Source organism: Sitophilus oryzae, unplaced genomic scaffold (genome assembly GCF_002938485.1).
Source record: "Sitophilus oryzae breed Bouriz unplaced genomic scaffold, Soryzae_2.0 scaffold_1067_pilon_pilon, whole genome shotgun sequence".
Taxonomy (NCBI): Eukaryota; Metazoa; Arthropoda; class Insecta; order Coleoptera; family Curculionidae; genus Sitophilus; species Sitophilus oryzae.
In genome coordinates, this window is record NW_022145690.1 from 1,050,405 (window position 1) to 1,074,762 (window position 24,358).

The 24,358-nt window shown below is 32.1% G+C and overlaps 1 protein-coding gene across 2 annotated transcripts; it reads right to left on the bottom strand.

Annotated features, from left to right (window-relative positions):
• Positions 1 to 24,358, bottom strand: LOC115879455 (kelch-like protein 38). 2 transcript variants are annotated; one of them, XM_030896343.1, is made up of 7 exons: positions 23,684 to 24,357; positions 22,891 to 23,629; positions 22,672 to 22,752; positions 13,651 to 13,846; positions 5,731 to 5,852; positions 3,383 to 3,610; positions 1 to 717 (listed from the first exon to the last, which is right to left on the bottom strand). In XM_030896343.1, exons 1-7 carry the CDS (start codon positions 23,831 to 23,833, stop codon positions 371 to 373), a joined length of 1,863 nt encoding a protein of 620 aa, XP_030752203.1. In that variant the 5' UTR covers positions 23,834 to 24,357; the 3' UTR covers positions 1 to 370. The 2 variants fall into 2 exon arrangements, with proteins under 2 accessions (XP_030752203.1, XP_030752210.1); XM_030896350.1 differs by lacking the exon at positions 22,672 to 22,752 and having other exon boundaries at positions 23,684 to 24,358.

Below are 24,358 nucleotides of genomic sequence, written 5' to 3' on the forward strand. Positions count from 1 at the left end.
GGTATTTCCACAATATGTCGAGCACAGCGCAGAATTTCGTAATTTTATGCTTAGGCGTAAAAGGGCTTTACTTTTATGACTAGGCGTTAAAATGACTTTTTTATATTGTCAATCATGTCGCTAAAAGTAATACTTTTGCGACGTTTGAAAAATAAAGAAGTGTACGGGCTCAGTAAATATCGTCTATAGGCCAATATTATTATTGATAGTGCCTGTGACGCCGTTTTTTTTTGATCGTATGGTATTATCGTTGAGCATCATTTCAAAAGTCACTGGGACGCCGTTTAATTTTCGATCGTATACAAATTGTTATGATTTTTTTCAAGATGTTTTGAATAAAATCGACCATGCTTATATCTGACAAGGAATGTTACAAAAAATCGTTTACAAAAATATTTTCTTTAACATATTGGTAAGACGCAGTTGAGAACAATTGAGTAGTGTTTGCTCTGATGTAGAATGTTTTCTTATCCACAACTACTGGATCAGTTTCTGCAATTTTATTCTCGAAAATATTCCTAATTTCGTCAGTATCCAAATTCATCTCTTCCAGCGTATAGCAAAACTCGTATTTCTCGTCGAAGCATTTGTAGATGGTGTAGACCAAATTATTACATTGCACGCACTGAATCTCTATCCATTCCGATAGTCTAACGTCTTTTTGTTTGTCCAACACAAAGCTGTTGTTCTCGAATTTCAGCCTTAATAATTTCCTACCTGAAAAATAAATAATATAATAGAATGTTTCATAACAGCACTCATCATCATCTGTTCTAATATTTTTTGTGTTATTAATTTGGAAACGATTGCACACGACACAAGTAGTCAGGGGCGGTGCTACCGGGGGTGCAAGGGGTACGCAGCACCCGGGCCTTCGGCCTCGGGGGGCGCCACACAGTGGAACGCGTTAGCACAAAGTGAGAGACATTGACAATAAAATTATTTTTATTTTTTTTATAATTTAACTGCCATAACTATTTAGAAAAATACTCTAATTATTATCACAGATTAGGTATACTATATGTATACAGATAAAAATCTTATCCCTAATTCGTAGTACGAAAATTGTTTTTTATGACGATGTGCAAACGAGTAAAATTTCCTGTGCGCAAAAATAAGCTCGCGTAAAATAACAGTAAACAGCGTAATAGAGATATCGCTAAACCGAATAGCGTGCATGGACGTTAATAAGGCCAAGTGTTATTTCCTTTACGTGAGGTGGTATTAACTCTCTTCATTTATAGTTATCGGATCGGAAAGAATTCCGTTCGCTGCGCGTCCGCTATTTAAACTTAACCTAACTTTGAATTTAAAACTTTGAAATTGTTTTGTTTACTAGGTATTTTAAAACTAAAGGGCTAAAGTGCTTATTGCCAGTGCTTTATTGTTCAACGTCTGCCAGTGGGTTTAGGGCACAAGCAAAAAATTCTCTTAGAAGGGCAAAGTCGTCATCTGCTGTAAACCTAAGCCTCTTTATAGGTTCTTTAATAAAAAACCAAGAAAATTGGAAGAGGTGGAATCCATATTTTGAGCCATATTTATTTAATCAAAACTATTTCCAGCTGCTTAAATATCAAATTACCTAATAAAACTAAAGTAATAATTCAAAATAATTCAAACATAACCTAAAATAAAGGATTTCGCCGGCCGGCCCCGATTGTCAAATACCCGCACTTGCCCATTTAAGCAATTTTTAAACGTTATTTAGAAATAGCGCTTGGTGTAATTGATCCGCAAATTACGTCAGGCGGTAACGTTATTAGCGGGCGTTGCATTAAAAATTGACTCGCGCATATCGTAACCATGATAAGGTACGCATAAATACTGCATGACGCTATTCGGTTTTCCGATATCTCTCTAAAGCTCCGCGCGCACTGCATCGGATCGGACCGACCAGCAAAGGCGACTGCGACCATCGTACATACAGACGGCGCCGGTGTCCACTAAAACATTTCGGCCTGTAGAGGCCAGATTCCTACCTCTACCTATCTACGATAGTCGAGTCACCGCCTTCGCCGGACTGGTACCGATTCAATGCGCGTACACCTTAATAACTGTGCCGGTCAGGCGCTGTGCACAATTTTAGAGGCCATAAGTGGGCGTGCTATGTGCGCAAACTAGTAACCTAACTGGTGCCCGATTCCGAAAATTGGAACCACGAAAAACAATAAAGAAAAAACAAAGTTTATAATCTGTATAATCTGTCTTATTATCTTATTGAAATTTTGGGATATAATATCCTGATTCGTAAATATTTTGGTACAAAGGTAAATTATCACCAATTTAGAACCTTTTTTAATGTATCGCCAATAAACAATAAATATCAAAAAATAAAATATAATAAATCTTTCAAACTAGTAAACTTTTTTATTACATAACTAGCGTGTACCCGCGACTTCGTTCGCGTCGAATTAATCATTTGTAATAGTGATGATAAAGCAAAGCAAGAATTGCCATTAACATACAAACTGGATAAAATTTTCTCACATTTATGTCAGCATGAGAAAAAACAATATGGCGATATAACACACAGTCAATATAACTTGGTAATATTTGAGGAGTAGTTTCATCTCACCTAGTTTTCACCCTCTTGGAATTTGAGATTCGAAAAACCCCTCCTTATCGAACCTCTACACCCCACAGTCAATCCGTTTGCCAAAAATCAGCTTTAAACGTAAAGCAGTTTAATCAAGCAAAAAATGGTGATTACTCAATGGTCATATTTTATGAAACACCCTGTATAAATTTTTAAAAAATCTTAAAATATGTAAAAAACAAAATAAAATATACGTGTTTAAGCGTTTTTTCGGAAACTTGACCGTTTTTTAAATAAAAAATATAGTAATATTCGAGGGGTGGTTTCACCCCCTTGGAACTGGAATTTCGAAAAATCCCTTCTTATCGAACCTCTACACGCTAGAATCAACCTGAGGTAATAATAGGCGGTTAAAGCGTACTGCTAGCCACATTACCTTCCTTGTATACCGAATAATAATAAATAATAGCATGGCAAACTGCCCACTCCCAAAAAATCGGTTATTTAAAATTTGAACTAATTAATGTTTTTACTCTTACATTTTTGATTTTAGTTACTAAATACTTCTCAAAAATAATTAGGATACATCAATATTACGAATCTTACTTTTTTACTTTGCTTAGTTCTTTCAGTAGCACGTCTGAATTTTTGTTGTTAAATAATTATATTAACTTATTTATTTATTACATTTAGATATAATGTTTTAAATAGTTACTACTACCCTACATAAAGCCCTGTCTACATGTAACATTTTACCTGTCAGTCTAGGGTGTCAGATAAAATGGAATATCGTCTAGAAAACTGACAGCAGTTCTCAAGGCGATCGTCCATCTTAGTCATATTTACCTTTAATGTATATGTACGTAGAATCAGCAAAAACTGTATATTTTCCCAAACTGTTAACTACCTCTTCTTCAACAGCTATTTTAAAGGATTGCCATGAACTGTCGGCAATGTTGAAAGTATAAACTGTCCCATGGTTGACATAAAGAATACATAATTGTCCCAAAAACGAACAACATTGGTACTCTCTACTGTCTTTTGGTAGATTAATAATTTCAGAAGACCATTTACCTAAAATTAACACAAAAGCTGAGAACCTGTAATAATAAAAATTTGTAAAAAGTATTAGTTACTGGTTGAATTAAACTAGATAGCTTGGTTGTGAAATGATTTTTATAGCCCCCATACACCAGCGAGCTTGGTATACGGATTTGGTCTGCGGACTTAGTATGCGGATTTAATCGGCGGACTTGGCTCTTGACCAAAACTCTCGTATTTTGGACGGCCCAATCTAGCCGGCCGAATTGAGCTTGATTTTCATGCATCCGTTGTCCGACGATACGTTGACACACTAGTATTGTGCATTTTGAATTGTGCAAAACTAGTTTGGTGCATTTCAAAATGTCCAATACTAGTTTTGCTTGTCCTATTTGATCAATAACGCCCTAACACAAAAGATGGATTTTTTATGAATGTGTCTGATTCAAATATGATTAAACTGACAATAAAATACTTAAAAAAACAAAACTTTATTCATAAATATTTTATAAATAGATAAACGATCGAATTTCCTGGTTGAGAGGTAAATACTCTATCCACAGGACCATATACGCTCCTGTAAATTTATTAATATAATGTACTTAGTACTTATCATTCAACTTATAAAATTATATAAAAATTAAAATAACGGAACCCTAAGAATGGTTAGATACCTAATAGATAAAATAAAAATCAAAAAAACAAACCTTTATGTCGTTTATGGCCTGTAGTTATATGTACCTGGTAAATTATAGAAAACATTTCCTCAATCCCCACAAAATACAGTATGACATCGGAATCTCCTTGGCGCTTATTGATCAATTTTTCCACACCACCCACAGTTATTATATCAAAACGCTTTATTTATCCTTCTATATTGATTCGCACACAAAGGTTTTAAATCAGTTTTAAGAAAATTTGTCTCCTTAACTTCAGTCAATATCGTTAGGTATTAGTTTTTCGACATAGTTATGTTTCTGTGTTTTAGCCATCATCAATCGACTTGAATTTCGAACTCGGCTTCCATTTTTTCTTGCATTTTTATATTTTATTTTACCAAGTATTGCGTATTTCCACCCACAACAAAATCAAAATAAGAATCCTTTAAAACCTAAACAAATTGCTAACCCTACTTTTTGCCGTCTTATTTAAATAAAACGAGCAAAACTAGTATTGGTCATTTTGAAATGCACCAAACTAGTTTTGCACAATTTAAAATGCACAATACTAATTTTGGCTATTTTGTAATGCGCAATACCCGTTTAAATGTACAATTTCGGGTTTGGGAAATATTTTTTGCTCAAACCTAGTTCTGTGCATTTTTTTTCGGGCATTACCCGAATTAGAGTATTGTGCGTAACATATACAAGCTTTCCGTTTCTATCAGTGAAATGAAATTTAAAATAAATAACCTGTAAATAACTAACAAATAATAAAAACCACATTATACGGGATATATTGCTTTCCAACAAGAACCATTGTTACTGAAAATCAAGAAAATGAAATGTTTGTTAACAATGTCATGTCTAAATGTAATAAATGTACATTTAACATAACAATTAATAGCAAATAATGCCCTAATTTATTAACTTCTTTATAACCCATCTTCTGTTTATAATACTGTAAGTAATTCTGTACACATCTTTGTTACTTAATAATACACTTTTCATTTGGTTAATAAAAATTTGAATCTAATCTTCCAGTTTCGTCTTTATTTAGAAAAAAAATTGTTACCTACTTCAAAATACACTCGCTTAAAAAATTTTGTGTGCACCTCGGCCGTATGATCTTTTTTGTCCTCACCTGAAATTTGCATGGTACACAAATAACTATTTCTGACGATTTTAAGTAAGAATGGCGCCAAATACCGTATGATCGAATAAAAACGTTGTCAACGATGGCTATGAAATGACAATTGGTGACATTTCCCATATAATTTTATATATATAAAATGACAGCGATCTTCATTTCATAGCGATCGTTGACGCCGTTTTTATTCGATCATACGGTATTTGGCGCCATTCTTACAACGGTCGCTCTCCAAAGCTTTTCATAATTTCGGAGTGGTTCGACTTTTTCCGGAATTAGGTATGTACATTGCCCTTATGGGAACTTTCCAATCTAAACGTGTTTCCTTTATCTATGGTAGTTACCTGTTTTAAGATCGCAGTGCAATAGGTTATTCTGCAGTACCCGAAATCTTCCAGTTCCGCCAACAATATAAAGAGAATCCCCCACGATGCACGTTTCAAAATGGCGTCGACCATGGGGCAACCTAAAAAGTTCATACCAGAAATTTAGTACAGAGTGTTCACGTAAATTTTAGCCACCTCCAAAAATTCAATATTGGTTTTAGAAAAAAAATTAAATTATGAAAGTTTAAGAATTTTGCCTAAATCACCACATTCGTATTTTCGAAATAACAAAAACCTATACAGGGTGAGTCCTAAATAAGTGCAAATATTTTCAGAGGTAGTATATTTTGACCCCAGGAACCCGTCTATGAGGTTTTTTTCGCAAAAAAAGATGTTGAAAATCGTGCATTTTCTTTTAAATTTCCCTGTATATTTTTCGAAAACTTTTTAGAACTGCCTGTTCACCGCAAATTTTCCCAACGTATAATTTCTTAATCTCTGATATTACCATAGTTACAGCTTTACTCTATGGTTACGACACTAAAAGGGATGCAAATACAGAAAAAAGCTGGTGGCTCTCAAAATTTTTCCAAAAAAAATCATTTTTTTTTAATTTTCAAACTTAAATAACTCGGTTATTTTGGACTTATTTGAAAAATGGTAAAGAGAAAATATGTTTCTTTTATCGAGATATACCAGTCCTGAAAATATTTGCATTTATTTAAGACTCACTCTCTCGTATATCTGATTCTTAAGAGTCCATTTTACTAGTCCGAAAAAGTAGTAAAATAAGCGTTCGGCATTTAACGTTTTATGTAAAACTGACTAGGTATTTTTACACAAATGAAGAAGGAAATTAAAGATAAAGGATTATACTATATCCCTATTATAGCACATTTTCAACTTCTTTATTTTTAAGATTTTAATGGTCAAACATCAACAAAATACTATGTTTGGACTAAATTTTCTCGAAAATAAAGACATAATTTAAAATTCCGTTACAATACGGAAATAGATTGAAGTCTTGTGATTACAGTGATATATAATTTATATGGTTTTGTAACAAATTACTTGCTATTTTATGGCAAATGCTGAAGCTTTGCAAACTTTTATCAAGCCTTAATCAAAGCACGTGTGTTTGAAATTTTGGGTGTGGCTTAACACGACAGGATCAGGCTACTCCTTAGGCAGTTTTCTGAAATATAATATATATTTCCTTCAGCGACGCACCCGCTCTATCTGACCCCTGACAACGACCCGAACAGTACAGCGTAGAGATGAGCAGAAAATCGAAAACAGCGATTGTAAATTCGCAATCGCAACCTGCGATTCCTTTCCATAACAAACTGCGACTTGCGATTAAAACATCTATCTGCCGATTTTGGAGTTTTAGGCAACCAATATTACACCAGTTACGATTTGCAATCGCAGTGGGCACGCAAATGGTGGGGAACGAAAATCACAGCATTGCGATTTTCGTTCGCACCGGCGCGGCGGTGCATCGGCACTGCACTGAGCCGGTGAACGAAGAGCTGGGAACAAAAATCACGTCATTGCGATTCGGCCGGCGCGCGGCGGCGCCTCATCAGCACGGCAGTGGCCAGGCGAACGAGTAGCTGAACGAAAATCGCAGCTCATCGCATCATTGCGATTGCGATTTTCGATGGCACCAGCGCGGCATCGGGAGTGAGGAGTGGGCACGCCAACGAAGAGCGGCGAACGAAAATCACAATATTGCGATTTTCGTTCGCAGCTCCCAACACATCGGCCTAGACTAGATCGCAAAATCACATTCGCAATCAGGGCCCCGTACTGTTTATGAAGCGTTGGAAAATAGGCTTATGTTTATAAACAAGGGTTTATATACAGCATAATATATGTATATAATTTATTAGATTTAAATTTTGAATAACTTTAGATTTATAATATAATTATGGATTGAAAAGGTTAAAAAATTCTTGTTTTCGGTTATGACTAATTCTAATTATAGTTACAGTTGCTCCCAGGTATAATTCAGATTGTTTACAAATGATTCACAAGGACAGTTTTGGATTCAAATTATAAAAAATTGTCTATTTTTATCCTTTATTTACTAGAAGACATAGAGTACGGAAAAGAAACTCTATTAATATGGATACTTTTTTCAGCCCTTTTCATTTATTATATTTTATTATACAGGGTGTTTCAAAACAAATGCGAAAAACTTCAGGGGGCGATTCCTTGTTCAAAATAAAGAGTAGTTTGCTTCATAAACGTTGGGTCAAAAGTCAACCATTAGGGAGATATCGCGGTACAAAGATGGCGGAAAAATAAGGTTTTTATTTTTTATTTTGAAAACGAAAAGAGATAGACTAATGAAATTTTATGGAAGTATTGCTGTTATGAATACACACTTTCTGGTAATTTTTTCACTTTTTTAAAATGAGTGGAAGGGGTTGAAATAAACTACCCCTATCATTCTTGTTATCGAAATTTAAAGAAAAATCTTATCAAACACATGCAAAAAAATAAATTTGGATAGCTTGGTTTGTTCAGAAACTTTTTTATCTCTTGTGTTTTGACATGTAATGCTTTACATTTTATTTTTCAGTTTCAAATCGGCGAGTTTTATCAAAGAAACACAAGAGATAAAAAAGTTTCTAAACAAACCAAGCTATCCAAATTAATTTTTTTGCATGTGTTTGATAAGATTTTTTTTAAATTTCGTTAACAAGAATGATAGGGGTAGTTTATTTCAACCCCTTCCACTCATTTTAAAAAAGTGAGAAAATTACCAGAAAGTATGTTTTCATAACAGTAATGCTTCCATAAAATTTCATCAATCTATCGTTTTTCGTTTTCAAGATAAAAAATAAAAACATTATTTTTCCGCCATCTTGGTACCGCGATATCTCCCTAATGGTTGACTTTTGACCCAACGTTTATAAAGCAAACTACCCTTTATTTTGAACAAGGAATCACCCCCTAAAGTTTTTCGCATTTGTTTTGAAACACCCTGTATATTATATTATTATAAACATTTTTATAATAATCCGTAATATAATATAATTTTCTGAATATTAACTAACAGTTGTGGATCGGCTGCTATGTTAATTTAGATACATCCTTTACAATCAGTTTTTTAATTTTAGAGAAATTTCAAATATAATAAAATGTGATATTGTCCTTTTATTTATCGAAAAGTTCGAAAGTTTGCACTTGCACTGGACTGGCCGTATCAAAGCCGTCGGCGTCAGCTTCTTTTGAGTTACATAAATATAAAGAAAATGTTTTTAAAAGAAAAAAAGATAAAATAAACAGTTTTTTTTCTGTAAGGTTGGCGGCAACCTTTTTTATAATAAATTTTTCGTTAGTATACCTACCATAGATTTAGTAAGAACATATATAACATTTTGCATTTTAACCCGATCAAACAATCGGAGGTTGACGACGTACTGTAAAAACCAACTGAGATGGAGAAGGCGACATTGCCACATATCAAATTTGCGCCTATCTACTTAGTTTGATTTGCAGAAAAGGTGACTTTAAAACCTTCACCGGATATCAATAAATCTCAATTTCTTAATTAAATTAATAGTTTATTTTTAAAGAAGCATGCGTAATAATATGTTATTAACCAGAGGATATATTATATGCGTTACTATTAAAGGACAGTTTATTAATGTGCTGAAATGTCTAGAACTATTGGCAACGTCGCTGCTAGTCTTCCAGAATGAAATGAGCCGTCCGTCCCACCACCCCTCGCGACGGCCCTTGGTCCGTTATAGCGTACTACGTTTAGCTTACGATGTGTTTGAAGTCGGAATCAAGTCCGATAAGTGAACTTCAGTGTTTTTCAGTATCGATTGCGAACTAACTAAATAGTTACTATTTACTAATTTTGAAAAGTTCTTTTTAAGATCAAAAAAGGTAAAACTAAAACCTAAACTATCATTTGAGATTAAACGGGAAGTTCTAAATAATGTTGCCTATTCTAAACAAGAAAAATGTATTTATAAGTTTTATAACATCTCTAATTAAATTTGCACGAAAAGAATATTTCTCTTTGCTGTAGGTAATTTTCTCAGGGAAAATACGTAAACAAAAATGACTTTTTAAGTCAAAAAAAGTCAAAAGGACAAGTTATTCCAAACAAGGACTGTCCTTTTCAAAAAAGGACAGGTGGCAACCCTAGGTATTTCTGGAATGGAAATTTAATGGCAAATCTATAACTTTATTTTGAAAATATGTTCCGGCCACCTATGTTTACAAAAATATCTGAAATGTGCTTTACCATTGCCTCCATATTCTAAAAAAAATGAAAGAAGAGTCACCAACCATTGAAACCTAATATAGAACTGTTTCGGCATCTTGAGTCACCCTGTAAATATTCAAGTAACTGAAAGTTTATATAGAAGTATCTGAAAATATTTATATTCTTCAAACTGTGCTGAAAGTTTAAATTGAAAATCGACGTTGGAGCGATTTTCGAAAACTACTAACGTTTCAACATAAGTATATATGTAGGATATTAATTATATTATTATATTAGACCTTATAACAAAAGTCATCTGACGAAAAAGTGTTAATATAGTATATTAATATGGAGTAAAAATTTTACTAATTTCTTTACTTTTACTTTACTAATTAAATTCGTTCCAAAAAACGATACGCCACTGGCCATTAGAACAATCCAAATCCGCCTAGTTGCCGGGGTCGGAAATTTTAGACTTCTCTGTCTCTTCTGTCCTTGTTTGACACATTGGAATGTTTGATACACTACCAACGAGTATTTATGAATGAGATGTTCGGTCTATCTTTATAATGTCTTTGATACCTACAGACTGTCTAAAAGCACATTCGAATATTTAGAACATTTTATGTCTTTTTAATTTCCCTCTTAAATTTATTCGGTCTGTTCTAAATCAAAAATGTTTTAAAAAAGAAAACTAAGTTATTTGTGGATTTTTTTTTGGTAACTGATGAAAATTTTAAGTGCAATATGCAATATGTGTGCAGCAAAAATATCATAAAAAACGAGCACTACAAATTTTAAAACACACAAGAGTTTCTTTGTAAGTTTTTATAAAAAAAAATGATTCCGCTATTTATTTTGTTTTTTATTGAAAATTTTGGGATTGAGCTTCCCAGTTTACAGCCTACCAATTTAAAAATATTAAAATCGCAATCGCAGGCTACAGTCGCAGCGATTTATAAATCACAATCGCAGTTTTGCTCATCTCTAGTACAGCGTAATAGACTCTTAAGTTGAATAGACAATTTTTTTTTGGTTTCAAAAATATCATTTTTTTTTTCGTGGTTTTAGAGAAACAAACGATTAGTGAAAACAATTCTAAGGTAGTGTTGATCAAGCATTACGCACCATTATGGTAAATTTTATATGGGAATTGCGCAATAACGCATGTAGTAGTATATTTTAGGTAATCCCTAGAATAAAAATAAGATAAAAAATGCTTAATGGGAATATTTGCTGGATTAGTAATATTACAATAAAAAGGTTTTTATAATGATATGTATTTTGCCTACATTATATGCAAGCCACTGGTATTTTGAAATAAATGTAGAACGGTACTGACAAAGGTTGATTCTCACGATAGATATTCTCACTATACCTCCCATATCAGCTCCCTTCCGTTTCACTTCCGTTTACATAAAATATATCATGTATCAAACGACAATGCACACTATCCGTTCCGTTCCATATCCTTTTCTTCCATACATTTTTTTGGCGGACGGACTGAAGCGTATCGGAAACAGCGTTGTCATGTTCTTACATTTGTACTAGCTCTGTTAAAATTTTACTGATATTTATTTATTCTTTCACCTCTTAATTAAATCTATTACCTTATTCAAACAATACAAATTTTAAAATTAAACTTTCGTAATGATATAAATCGTACAATAAAAAGTATGGAACTGAAATGGAACGGAAGTTTACGTTGTAGCATTTTCATTTTCCAAATGCTACTTTGTTTTATTATAGCCGGTATTTTATTATTGTATCGATATTCTTTTTACATTTCTACAACACTTAAATTTCGGAACGCTCTCTATCGAAAATATTGAATCGTACCCTGGTGTATCGACAAGACGGGAAACGTCAAAATCGTCACCTCGGATTTGGCCGTTGCCGAGATCACTGTGCCATTTTAAGAATTAAATTTATTTGGCCGGTATTTTTCACAATATGGGTAAAATATTGTGATTTTGTTATCCTATAGATGGTTGAAGGTCCCATATAGCTTTTGATTGTTGAGATTTTAATGGATCTATAGTTTTGGTAAGATTTTCTTTGACATTCCATTCGTTAGAAAAAACCTTCACATGCCTTTCTTTTAGATTCCAGTTTTTTGATGAGAAGTGTCCAGCCCTTATTTGAGAAGAAATGTTAAATTATTGATTTGTGCCTTTACAATGAGGTACATACATACATACATATACATAGGGGTGCAAGGGGTATTGAAGCAATTTATTTGAAGCAATTACAATGAGGTAAATTAATACCTTCGTAAATTTTTCAAGTTTTTTTTTAAATGTAAGGTTAACTAATACCGTGCATTTCTTTTTAGGTTTTTCTCAGCATTTTTCTTTGGATTTTTCTTCAAGTATTTCTAGACATTTTTCTAGACGTTTTTCTGCAAGTTTTTCTACACTTGTTTCTAGAAGTTTTTTCGCCAAGTTTTCCTTGCAGTTTTTCCAAGTTCCCTTTGATTCTTCAATACGTGTTCAGTCACCGAAGTAATCAGTAGCAGACTGCTCGGTTAGATTTCAGCCCTGCACCCCTCTGAGGAGAAGTTTGATGCTTTGATGTTTTTTATCATTAAGAAGATCCTTTTTTTAGTATAATTTGGTATACAAGGCCAGTATATTTTTTTATAGTAAACTAATTTTTTTTTTGTAATTTGATTTTAAATAATCATTAGTGTGTTAAGAAATTAACTATTCTTAACATTTTACATTTAACCGGTTAAGTACTTGCCGTCAGCATTACTTTAACCCTTAATTTATACAATTTAACATTCTGTTACATTTTATATATTTTTTTTTAACACTTTAAGTATTTGCCTTCGGAATTGCTTAAATTTCACTTACATCTATTTATGTTAACCTTTTATAACTTTACAATCTTTGACCTGTAAGGGCAATCTTGGGTACAGATTTTAAACTTTTTCCCTTAACTATATACAAACAAAAAGGTTCATGAATCTTCGCAATAAGTCAAAAAAAATTTAAATATTTATTATTCGAATATAACCAAGACTGTCTCTAAAAGTATTATTTTTATATTATAATTGTTTGAATAATATTTGAAAAGACATAATTTGATTTTAAGCAAGTTTTAAGATAGAGTTTCTTAAATATAATTCTTGTATATTAATGTATACAACTGCTGTGCCGAATAGGTACCTAATAATTTCTAACAAGAAATAAATCTTATTTTTTGGGGTATTTGAATTGTTTCATTGGTTGATCCAGTTTCTCAAAATATTTAATAGCTATACTAATTTTAGTTACTATTCAATTAATACACTTGTACAAATTTTCTTATTTCAGTTTGTACTATCCTTTGTAAGAATCAGCATCTTTTTGAAATAAGTGGCGCCCTTTGGTATGCAGTGTAAGGTATAGGTGGGTATCATATTTTTAGCCAAGTGCAGAAGCAAAAGCTTGTTCCCACCGCCTCCGATATAAGAGTAGCCGTTCGCAATATTTTGACTTAAATTTTCAATAAAAGGAAAGTTTTTGTCACAACGTATAGCGTTAATACGATAAAAAATACGGAACGGATATGGAATGGAATAATGAGAATCAACCTTAATCCGGAATTCAAAGCAGTCATATTAAAATTCGTTCACGGTCTCTCAAATTCAGTAAATTAACTGCATCCTTAATATGTTTGCTCAATACTTATAATTTTTGAAACAGTATGTAACTTACTTATTTCTTCGTTCCCACTTGTTTTTGAATGTGTCGAAAGACCACAAATTCAAGTTCCACTCGTTAGACCCACGGAGATGCTGTCCACCAAAGAAAAAAATAAAATGTTTGTACCGCACAAGCTTAAATCCTTCTATGTGTTCCACTTTTTTTTCCTCAAGAGGAAAAAAATGCTTAAATGTGTCAGTCAAACTGTCTGAAACAACGAAAAAATGTTGTGTAGGTACATAAATATGTATGTTTAAAAAAAATGTTGTGTAGGTACAACAGCAAAATAAAAACACTAGGTATAACAGTAAATAATTGTCAGCTCTATAATAAGACCCTCTCAAAAAAATAACGGTATAAGTGATGTTTAACCATTTGTTTACCTCGCGTCATTTTTTCTTTAATTTAAAAACGCTTATAATTTATATACAGGGTGGCGCCTCTCATACACCGCGGAGGCTCCAAGCAGAACGACATTTTATATTGAAATGAAATTTTGTGAGCGTATATAGGTTAATTCAAAGCACTTTTTAAAAATATAGAGAGTTCTACAGGGTGTTCCCAAAAAAGTTATCTACATATCAAAGTTGTGTTCTTTGTAATGGAACACCCTATATATTAATTGATTTTTGGATTCTGGGAGAAAAATAAAGATGAGTTTTATAAGAGATATGACTAAAATGTAAGGTTTTTGACATATTTGACATTTTCTAGAAATAAAGAACAATTTTTAAATTACAATAAAAGTTGTCTAAATTGAAATTTACCCAGTATAGCCTAATATGTAGTTAAATTAACTATTGTACTTTACATCAAATTAAAACTTGATCCAAAAAGTTATACAGGGTGAGACAAAATTAATATTGAACATTGGTCACCTTTAAAAGCATGTTAAGTCTCTTCAAAATACTATTAAGGTTGCCTACCCCTCAAACAAAGATTTTCCTAGATATTTTCATTTACATGATTTGATCTGAGTAGATCTTTATTATTTGATAAAATCTAGGTGGCTGTGATATGTCTGACGTTACTTCAACATAGCTGTCTAATTAGTCCAACTTTAACAACTAGTTATCAATTTGTGTCAGTTAAAACAAAAAAATTTCTCAGAAATTTGCCGAAAATGCAAATTATCCTACATCAGAGAGAACTGATATGCTTCTATTAGTTGTAAATTAATAGAATACTTAAATGCTCCTGATTTTATCTAGTCTGTTTTTTTTATGGGGATATGTTAAAGACAGTGTTTACAAAACTCGACCAACTAGTGTCGACAACATGAGAGAAATTATTGTAGCTGCTTTTCGAGGTAGAACTCCACATATGCTTTTTAAAATGAAAAGATCCTTTTGAAAAGACAATCATTTTATGCAGTTAACAGGAAAGGAAGCATTTTGAGCATTTGATTTCATCTAGCTAATTTTTATCGCATAATTGTAGGTTTGTATCTGGTTTTAATTCTGTAATAATTAAAGTATTTTAATTCTGTAATAATTAAAGTATGTTTTAAACGTGTATCTTTTTATTACCCTTGAGTATTTTACTCTACAGTCTTTAATTTTTGTTAAATTAACAAAAGGTATATCACACAGCCAAGATTTTTCACACCTAGATTTTTTTCAAATAATAAAAATTTACTGACGCAAAATCATAAAAATTAAAATATCTGGGAAAATCTTTATCTGAGGGGTAGGCAACCTTAATAATATTTTGAAGATATATAAATTCCCCATTGAACACCGGAAAAATATACTGGTGTTCCATTTAAAATAAATGAGTAACTTGCTTTTAAAAGTGACTAATGTTCCATATTAATTTTGTCTCACCCTGTATAACTTTTCGGGTCAAATTTCAATTTGGTTTAACATACAATAGTTACTGTAATTAAATATCGAGCTATACAAGGTCAACTAAAATTAGGTAGCTGTTATCGAAATTTAAAATTTACTCTTCATTTTTACAAAATGTGAAATATGTCAAAATCCTTAGATTTAAGGTATATGCTTCTTTAATAAAACTCACCTTTATTTTTTTCTTAGAATCCGAAAATCAATTAATATGTTCCAAGGGTATTCCATTAGAAAAAATACAACTTTGATGTGTAACTTTTTTTGGAGACACCCTGTATAATTCTATATTTTATAAAATGCTTTCAGTTAACCTAAATATGCTGCCAAAATTTCATTTCGATATAAACTGTCGTTTTCCTTGGAGCTTCCGCGGCGTATGAGAGGCGCCACCCTGTACAGGGTGGTCCGAACTGTATTCCGGAAACTTCGGCAGCATATTCTGCAGATAAAAATGAATAAAAAAGTTCGTATAAATGTATGTCCTAAAATGCTTAGTTTCGGAGATACAGGGTAGAAGTTTCATTTTTATTTCGATTTTTTCCAAATAATTTCTGCAGTAACGTCCATAAATGAATGAAAATTGGTGTCTGGGAGTTTTTTCACATGAGAAATTTGATTTTGATGTCAATATGACTCCTACTAGTAGAGGGCGCCACCTACATATTTTTTAACCGGTTTGAATCCTAATAACTTTTCGTCCGTAGCTGTATAAAACTACTGACTAAAAAAATATACATTTACGACGTTTTTTACGTAAAAAATGTCTCTTGGTAAAAATCGCTAAGAGTATTAGTTTTCGAGATATTTGGAATCGAAATTATCAATACATGTCATCACTGACGTATAAATTAACATGATGAGACTAAATAGTTATTAGCTTGAGATCATAAATTTGAAAGTTTTTGTGCCAAAAGTTCAACAGAAACTGTTTTAACATAATTTTTTTGCAGAAAAATTTATTATTAATTAAAAAGAAAATAAAAATTTCCCAAATTTATTATTTCAGTGAAATAACTATCTACTCAACGTGTTTATTTTTCGTCAATAATGACATGTATTGACTATTTCCATTCTAAATATCTTAAGAACGGTTGCTCGTAACAAGTTTTACAAAGAGATATTTTTTACGTAAAAAGTCATATTTTTCCCTCGGTAGTTTTATACAGGTACGGACAAAAAGTTATTACGCTTCAAAACAGTTACAACGCATGTAGGTGGCGCCCTCTACTAGTAGGAGTCATATTGACATCAAAATCAAATTTCTCATGTCAAAAAACTCCCAGACACCACTTTTCATCTAAATATTGAGGTTACTTCAGAAATTATTTGGAAAAAATCGAAATAATTATGAAATTTTTACACCCTGTATCTTCGAAACTAAGCATTTAAGGACATACATGTATACGAAGTTTTTTACTTATTTTTGTCTGCAGAATATGCTGCCGAAGTTTCCGGAACACAGTTCGGACCACCCTGTATACTGGGTGCGTCTCAAAAGTAGCTCAACCCTATAAGCTTTTTACTTTTTATTCAGGTAAAAAACGAGATTTGGTATGTATATGACATAAATTAAATATGACATAAATTAGGATTGATTGACGTATTTAATTGTTTTCGGTCAGGGTGCATCCATACCATCCTAGAAAAATAGGAACGGCGCGGCGGCGTATCGGCGTAACGACCTTGAATCGATTTCCAGTAATTCTATTGGCTGAAATTTTTGACAGATGAATTTGACAGATGAAATTTTTGACAGATGAACTTTTCAGCCAATAGAATTGCCGGAAATCGATTCAAGGTTGTTACGCCGATACGCCGTTCCGCTTTTTTAGGATGATGTGGATGCACCCTCACTTCCTTAACACCGGAAATTACTACAAATTTTGATTTTTAAATAACCCCTTGGTATTTTTTACTTTATTCGATAGAAAATGGCACTCGGAATAGAATTACATATCATAGGTCAATTTTTGACATTTTCGTATATGGTTTATTTGAAATTATAACATGCGGTTCATAACCACAATTTTACTCGAAATACCAAGTGTGTGGTATCAAATTATTCGTAAAAATGCCTTTTCCAAATATGCTAATGAAACCATCCTCGTTCCATTTGAAAAAATTGAGATATGATTAAAAATACGATTTGGACATCTTAACAGGCCAGGACAAGACACTATAGACGATCAAATATAGTTTTCCAAGGTTCCTAAAATTAGTCTTTTTAACACAGCCATGGCACTCTAGATTGAAATTTAAAATACATTTTTTTTAACGAGAATATCAAAAGTTGGTTTAAAAAATTCTAATATAATAATTATTGTTGACGACTTCTGATATAGGAATTTTCTTCGACATAAAGTTTTTTTCTTCTAGTAATTCTGGTTTTTAATTCATTTCGTAAAGCCAATATTAAAAAGCAAAGCAAGAATTTCCATTAACATACAAACTGGATAAAATTTTCTCATATTTCTGTCAGCATGAGAAAAAAACAATATGGCGATCGATATCTATACTAATAATATAAAATCCTTAAGTGACTGGCTCACTGATTAATCACGATCCTCAAACCACTAAACGTAAGAAGCTCAATTTTGGCATACAGGTTGATCCTAGCGTGTAGAGGTTCGATAAGAAGGGATTTTTCGAAATTCCAGTTCCAAGGGGGTGAACCCACCCCTCAAATATTACAATATTTTTTATTTAGAAAACGGTCAAGTTTCCGATAAAACGCTTAAACACGTATATTTTATTTTGTTGTTTTACATATTTTAAGATTTTTTAAAAATTTATACAGCGTATTTCATAAAATATGACCATTGAGTAATCACGATTTTTTGCTTGATTAAACTGCTTGACGTTTAAAGCTGATTTTTGGCAAACGGATTGACTGTGAGGTGTAGAGGTTCGATAAGGAGGGGTTTCTCGAATCTCAAATTCCAAGAGGTTGAAAACGCCCCTCAAATATTACAATATTTGTTATTTAAAAAACGGTTAGTCTTCGAAAAATCCGTTTGCCAAAAATAAGCTTTTTATGTCAAGCAGTTTAAGCAGAATTGTGGTTACTCAATTACCCAACCTTTTGGAACACCCTGTATGTTTTTTAAAAAATTTCAAAATATGTAAAAAACAAAATAGATTATGCGTGTCCAAGCGTCTTCCCGAAAGACTAACCATTTTTTAAATAACAAATTTTGTAATATTTGAGGGGCGTTTTTACCCTCTTGGAATTTGAGATTCGAGAAACCCCTCCTTATCGAACCTCTACACCCCACAGTCAATCCGTTTGCCAAAAATCAGCTTTAAACGTTAAGCAGTTTAATCAAGCAAAGAATCGTGATTACTCAATGGTCATATTTTATGAAACACCCTGTATAATTTTTTTAAAAATCTTAAAATATGTAAAACAACAAAATAAAATATACGTGTTTAAGAGTTTTTTTCCGAAAAACTCAACAGTTTTTAAATAAAACATATTCTAATATTTGAGAGTGGTCTCACACCCTTAGAATTGGAGTTTCGAAAAATTCCTTCTTATCGAACCTCTACATTCTAAAGTCAATCCGTTTTCCAAAAATCAGCTTTTTACGTCAAGCGCTTTAAGCAAGATCGTGATTGATCAATGACCAGATTTTTCGAAACACCCTGTATACATTTTTAAAAAATCTTAAAATATGTAAAAAACAAAATAAAATATACGTGTTTACGCGTTTTTTCGGAAACTTGACCGTTTTTTAAATAAAAAATTGGCGCCGGGAGGCACGTATAGCCGCCCATACTAAAATATGTTAATAAAAAGTTGGTAGGCAGTTCTTTTAGTTTCAAAGTAAAGGAATTCTTTCAATTTTTTTTATCTCAAAAACTGCGACTTTGACTGATTTTGATGTTATTACAAATTTTGTTGCAAATATTATTCCTAATCTTAATTTGAAAACCGCGTTTCGCTAGCTACTGTAATTTTGGAGTTACGATTTTAAAAAATTTTTAACCCCCTCCCATACCCCCTTACCAACCCCCCACCCCCACCAAAAATTAATGGCCAGATTCTGGGGTGTCACAGTATTTTTGTGCCAAATTTGGTTAAAATCGGTTCAGCGGTTTTTGAGTTATCGTGTTACAGACGAACAGACAGACAGACAGACACCATGAAAATATTTTGTATTTAGGTAATTTATGACCCAAATAACTCATTTTGAGTGAAATTAAAAAAACTTTTTTTGCCGATCTTAATAGCCTACCATACCTATTGTTATGGTCGGCTAAAAATATTGTAATATTTGAGGGGTTGTTTCACCGCCTTGGAACTGGAAAAATCCCTTCTTATCGAAACTCTACACGCTAGAATCAACCTGTATGCCGAAATTGAGCTTCTTACGTTGAGTGGTTTGGGCAGGATCGTGATTAATCAGTGAGTCAGTCACTTAAGGATTTTATATATTAGTATAGAGTATAGATAATACTGAACCAAAAAATAAGTTTTTCTTGGCTTGTTCGTGTATATCATATATCAGTCACATTGACTAATTGAGTTTCAGGAAAATCTGTAACTATTATCTCTACCATTTATACTTATTATTAAAACTAAAATTCAAGTTTTGTTCTGAACCATGTTCTGAACTATGCCACAAAACATCCCCCTTTAGAACTTTTTCTTTAATGGCCATAAGCGGGAGTAAAAGCCCAACCGCCCGAACAAACACTAGAGGCGCCACCGGTCATCAAATGGTGTAAAAATTGCGAACATTTAATCATCTAATTTTGACACAAGGGGTCGCGCTTAACTTTTGCAATTTTAATTCAATATTCATTGTTTTCAAACTATATTATTCGACTATGTTTTCTTAGTATAAAGTTGCATTATAGTAATTTAAATTAAATTACATACATATTTAAGATTCAAATATTATGATATATCTGTCAGTTGCCGTCTAAAATGTCATCTTGATAACAAAAAGTTAGTTATTGTCAAAAGTAGTTAAAATCATGTTAAAATATTAAAATTTACAAGTTATAATTAGATATTTTATATTATTTCAACAACACATAATAGTACAGCGTAATGTTGATATACAGGTCTAAAACAAAAAGTACCGTTATATTTTTCAGTTTTCGTTGTCAGCCGCGGAAGTTTCAGTGATTTTAGTGTTGTCGGATATTTTTATTTGTGAAATAGAAATGTTGCGTTTGGATTGCAAAACTAAAAGTGGAAGTTTTATTGCAATGTAAGTAAGCGTTTGTCCATTTTATATTTTACTTTTTTCATACCTACGACAAAAATACATATATTGAAAATTTATAATTCGTTTTATTTAAAAAATGTTAGAAAACAAGCTTGTAATCCTGTAATTAACATAATTGTTATGTAATATATTCCATTTGAATGTAATATATTACTTTACAATTAAAAAAAATGTAAATTTAAAAAATGTATTAAAAATATATACAGGCATTAATTGAAATTTTTTGAGTGCGAACAAACACGAGAGGCGCTTTATTATTTACTTTCATTTCTTAACATGACAGACGAAGTTCTAAAGGGGGATGTTTTGTGAACTATGCTTAACCGACATAAAATGTTGATAATTGTTACATTTTGTCATGGCAATAATTATGATGTTATAGCCATAGATAAATGCAACAAGTTTAGATTGGAAAGCCTGTAAAAAATTTTGGTCGCGAAATTATTTTTGGTCGCGACCGTTATACGCGATCTGGCGCTGCTATAGCGGTCGCTAAGAACAACGGCAAACAAAAACAGAAAACTCTTGTCAAAGTCAGAATCTTCAAAAATCATAATAAGTTTAGATTGGAAAGTGCCCATAAGGACAATGTAAACACTATTTGGCGCTATTCTTGCAACGGTCGCGACCCAAAACTTTTGAAAATTTCGGAGCGGTTCGGCTTTTTCCGGAATTATATCGCCAAATATTGTTTATTCAAATTCATTATTATTTTCGTTTAATTTTATCTTTAATTTTATAAATAAGATACAGCGTGTTGCATACAAGAAACTTTATTTTATATAAGGACGCATGTATTAAATACCTATGAAACATTGGAAACCGACGTTATACCACGATCCACGATGGTTTTTGCAGTTCACAGTTCACAGCACAGCTTTTTAAGTTTTTAATGCCACTTTTTCACAATTATCACCGGTTGGAGTAAATAAAACTTGAATTAAACTCACAAGATAGCAATAATTACTTTGAAAATGAACGCTATAAACACTTTTCAGAATTTCTTTAATGAGAGCGGTTTAGATTTTGAAAGATTATTATGATCAAATTATGATTTTTGAAGATTCTGACTTTGACAAGAGAAAATTATTTCTGTTTTTGTTTGCCGTTGTTCTTAGCAACCGCTATAGCAGCGCCAGATCGCGTATAACGGTCGCGACCCAAAATAATTTCGCGACCTAAAATTTTTACGGACTTTCCAATTTAATAATCTTTCAAAATCTAAACCGCTCTCATTAAAGAAATTCCGAAAAGTGTTTAGAGCGTCCATTTTCAAAGTAATTATTGCTATCTTGTGACTTTAATTCAAGTTTTATTTACTCCAACCGGTGATAATTTTGAAAAAGTGTCATTAAAAACTTAAAAAGCTGTGCTGTGAACTGTGAACTGCAAAAACCATCGTGGATCGTGGCATAACGTCGGTTTCCAATGTTTCATAGGTATTTCATACATGCGTTCTTATAAAAAATAAAGTTTCTTGTATGCAACACACTGTATTTTATTTATAAAATTAAACGAAAATAATAATAAATTTGAATAAACAATATTTGGCGATATAATTCCGGAAAAAGCCAAACCGCTCCGAAATTTTCAAAAGCTTTGGGTCGCGACCGTTGCAAGAATAGCGCCAAATAGTGTTTACATTGTCCTTATAGGCACTTTCCAATCTAAATTTATTTCATTTATTTATGGTTATAGCATAACTGTATTAAAAATATGGGTAAAAATAGAAGAAAATGGAATAAATCGCAAACTATTAGAAAGAGGTGTATGATATACTTAATAAAAGTTGAAGAGTTTTGTAAAATCTATCAGAAAAAATAACAATATATAGGGTGTACCATTTAAAAAAATTGAATTCCCTTAATTGCAAGTAGTTGAAATTCAAAAATATATTTTGAACACTATGTAGCATAATTTTAGCATCTATAGCATAAACTTACCATAAGCTAACCCCGACATAACACTTAATGATAAGTGGCTGGCACTCATTGCCGTCAAAGTTTGTTTTCGATGAAATCTGTCTACAAATAATTAGTCCTCACTAAAAACGTTCTAATGAAATCTAGTGACTATGATAATTTTAAAATTCCCTATGAAAAACGTTCACAGTATAAAATTCTACACAAATATTTGAAACATCTTAATGAAATATGTCTTACCATAAATTACAATAGTTGTGATTCTGGAGCTTTGTGGGGTATGTGTAGGGTGCATACTTTGTAACAAAATGCATGGTTTCACAGAAATCTTCCTATTTTTAGCACCACAAAGATGCACGGCTGTAGATACAACATCACGATCAAATTCATCGACCACATCCGTGCATCTATTATTTCTCAGATTTATTATACAATTTAATATCATTTGAATTTCAGCATTCTCACTTATATTAGGATACGTTTTCATTTCAGTAATTTCACCAACATTTAAAGCATTAAAATTTATACAACTTAAAAGTTTCAATACTACTTTAGTTGGATTGATATTCTCACTTTGATTTTGATTTTCATAAAACCAGCTCATTGCTGTTTGAAAAACTATAAATTCTTTATGCGAATTCAAATAAATATGACCTAAATATTGACAGAGTTCTTCTAAATTAAGTTCTAAAATACTATCACTCTCACAAATCTCCATAAAATTTTCTAATGCCATACATTTTGCTTTTAAATACAAAGGAATTATGTCTAATAGCTCTGCCGTTTTCCATGTGCGTAAAGAAGTTGAAGGAGACAATACAATCATTATTCGCTCTTCACATAATTGCTTAATTGAATTAAATTGTAACATACAAGCAGCTTCTAATAGTAAATAAGTTTCGTTTAGGTCTAGAGTAACTATGTCGGATTCTTCCCATAGAATTAACATTATCAGGTTAAAAGCTTTTAAATCCACTCCCTAAAATGATTATTCTATATGTTTATCTTAAATCAGTAAAATAGCTTTACAAACCTGAAGTTTTATATTATTCTCTGAACTTTCTTTGAAGTACCCTTTGAACATTGCAGAGAAATAATCACTATTTTTAATTAATAATTCTTTATCACACTCAACAGCACTTCCTTCAATATCAAATGTAACTATTTCCTTTTTATTTTCCATTATAACTGATAGTAAGTACCATAAATAGAGAATGAATTAAAAAATATATAGAATCACAATATAATACACTTTTCCATTGATGTCAACAAGTATAAAAAAAGAAAGTGGAAAGAGGTCAAGTAGCAGGTAGTAGTAATAGTTTGCGAAGAGGAAATTACTCTCTCTTCATAGGCTTGGGTCCTTTTCGTCCCATTAGCCAGCTCATGCTCATTATTTTTATTAGATTCCCAATTGTCTGGTTCCATTGGCCATATTGGAAATCCGGTCGGTCTATTCTTATAGATGTGGTTCCTACTTATTTTCTTTATTATATGATCCCGGGACCCGGCAGTCTCTTATATCTGCACGGATACTTTTATTAATTTATTTTTCCTGTCAGCAACTGTAAAAAGGTTTGTTAAACATATAAGGTATATAGACACTTCTTGCTCCCGCCTGACGGAGGAGCTTTCACAGATGAACCCGTCGGATGAAAGATGAAATGGGAATCACAGAACAGATTAAAAATGGGAATGGCGAATGGGT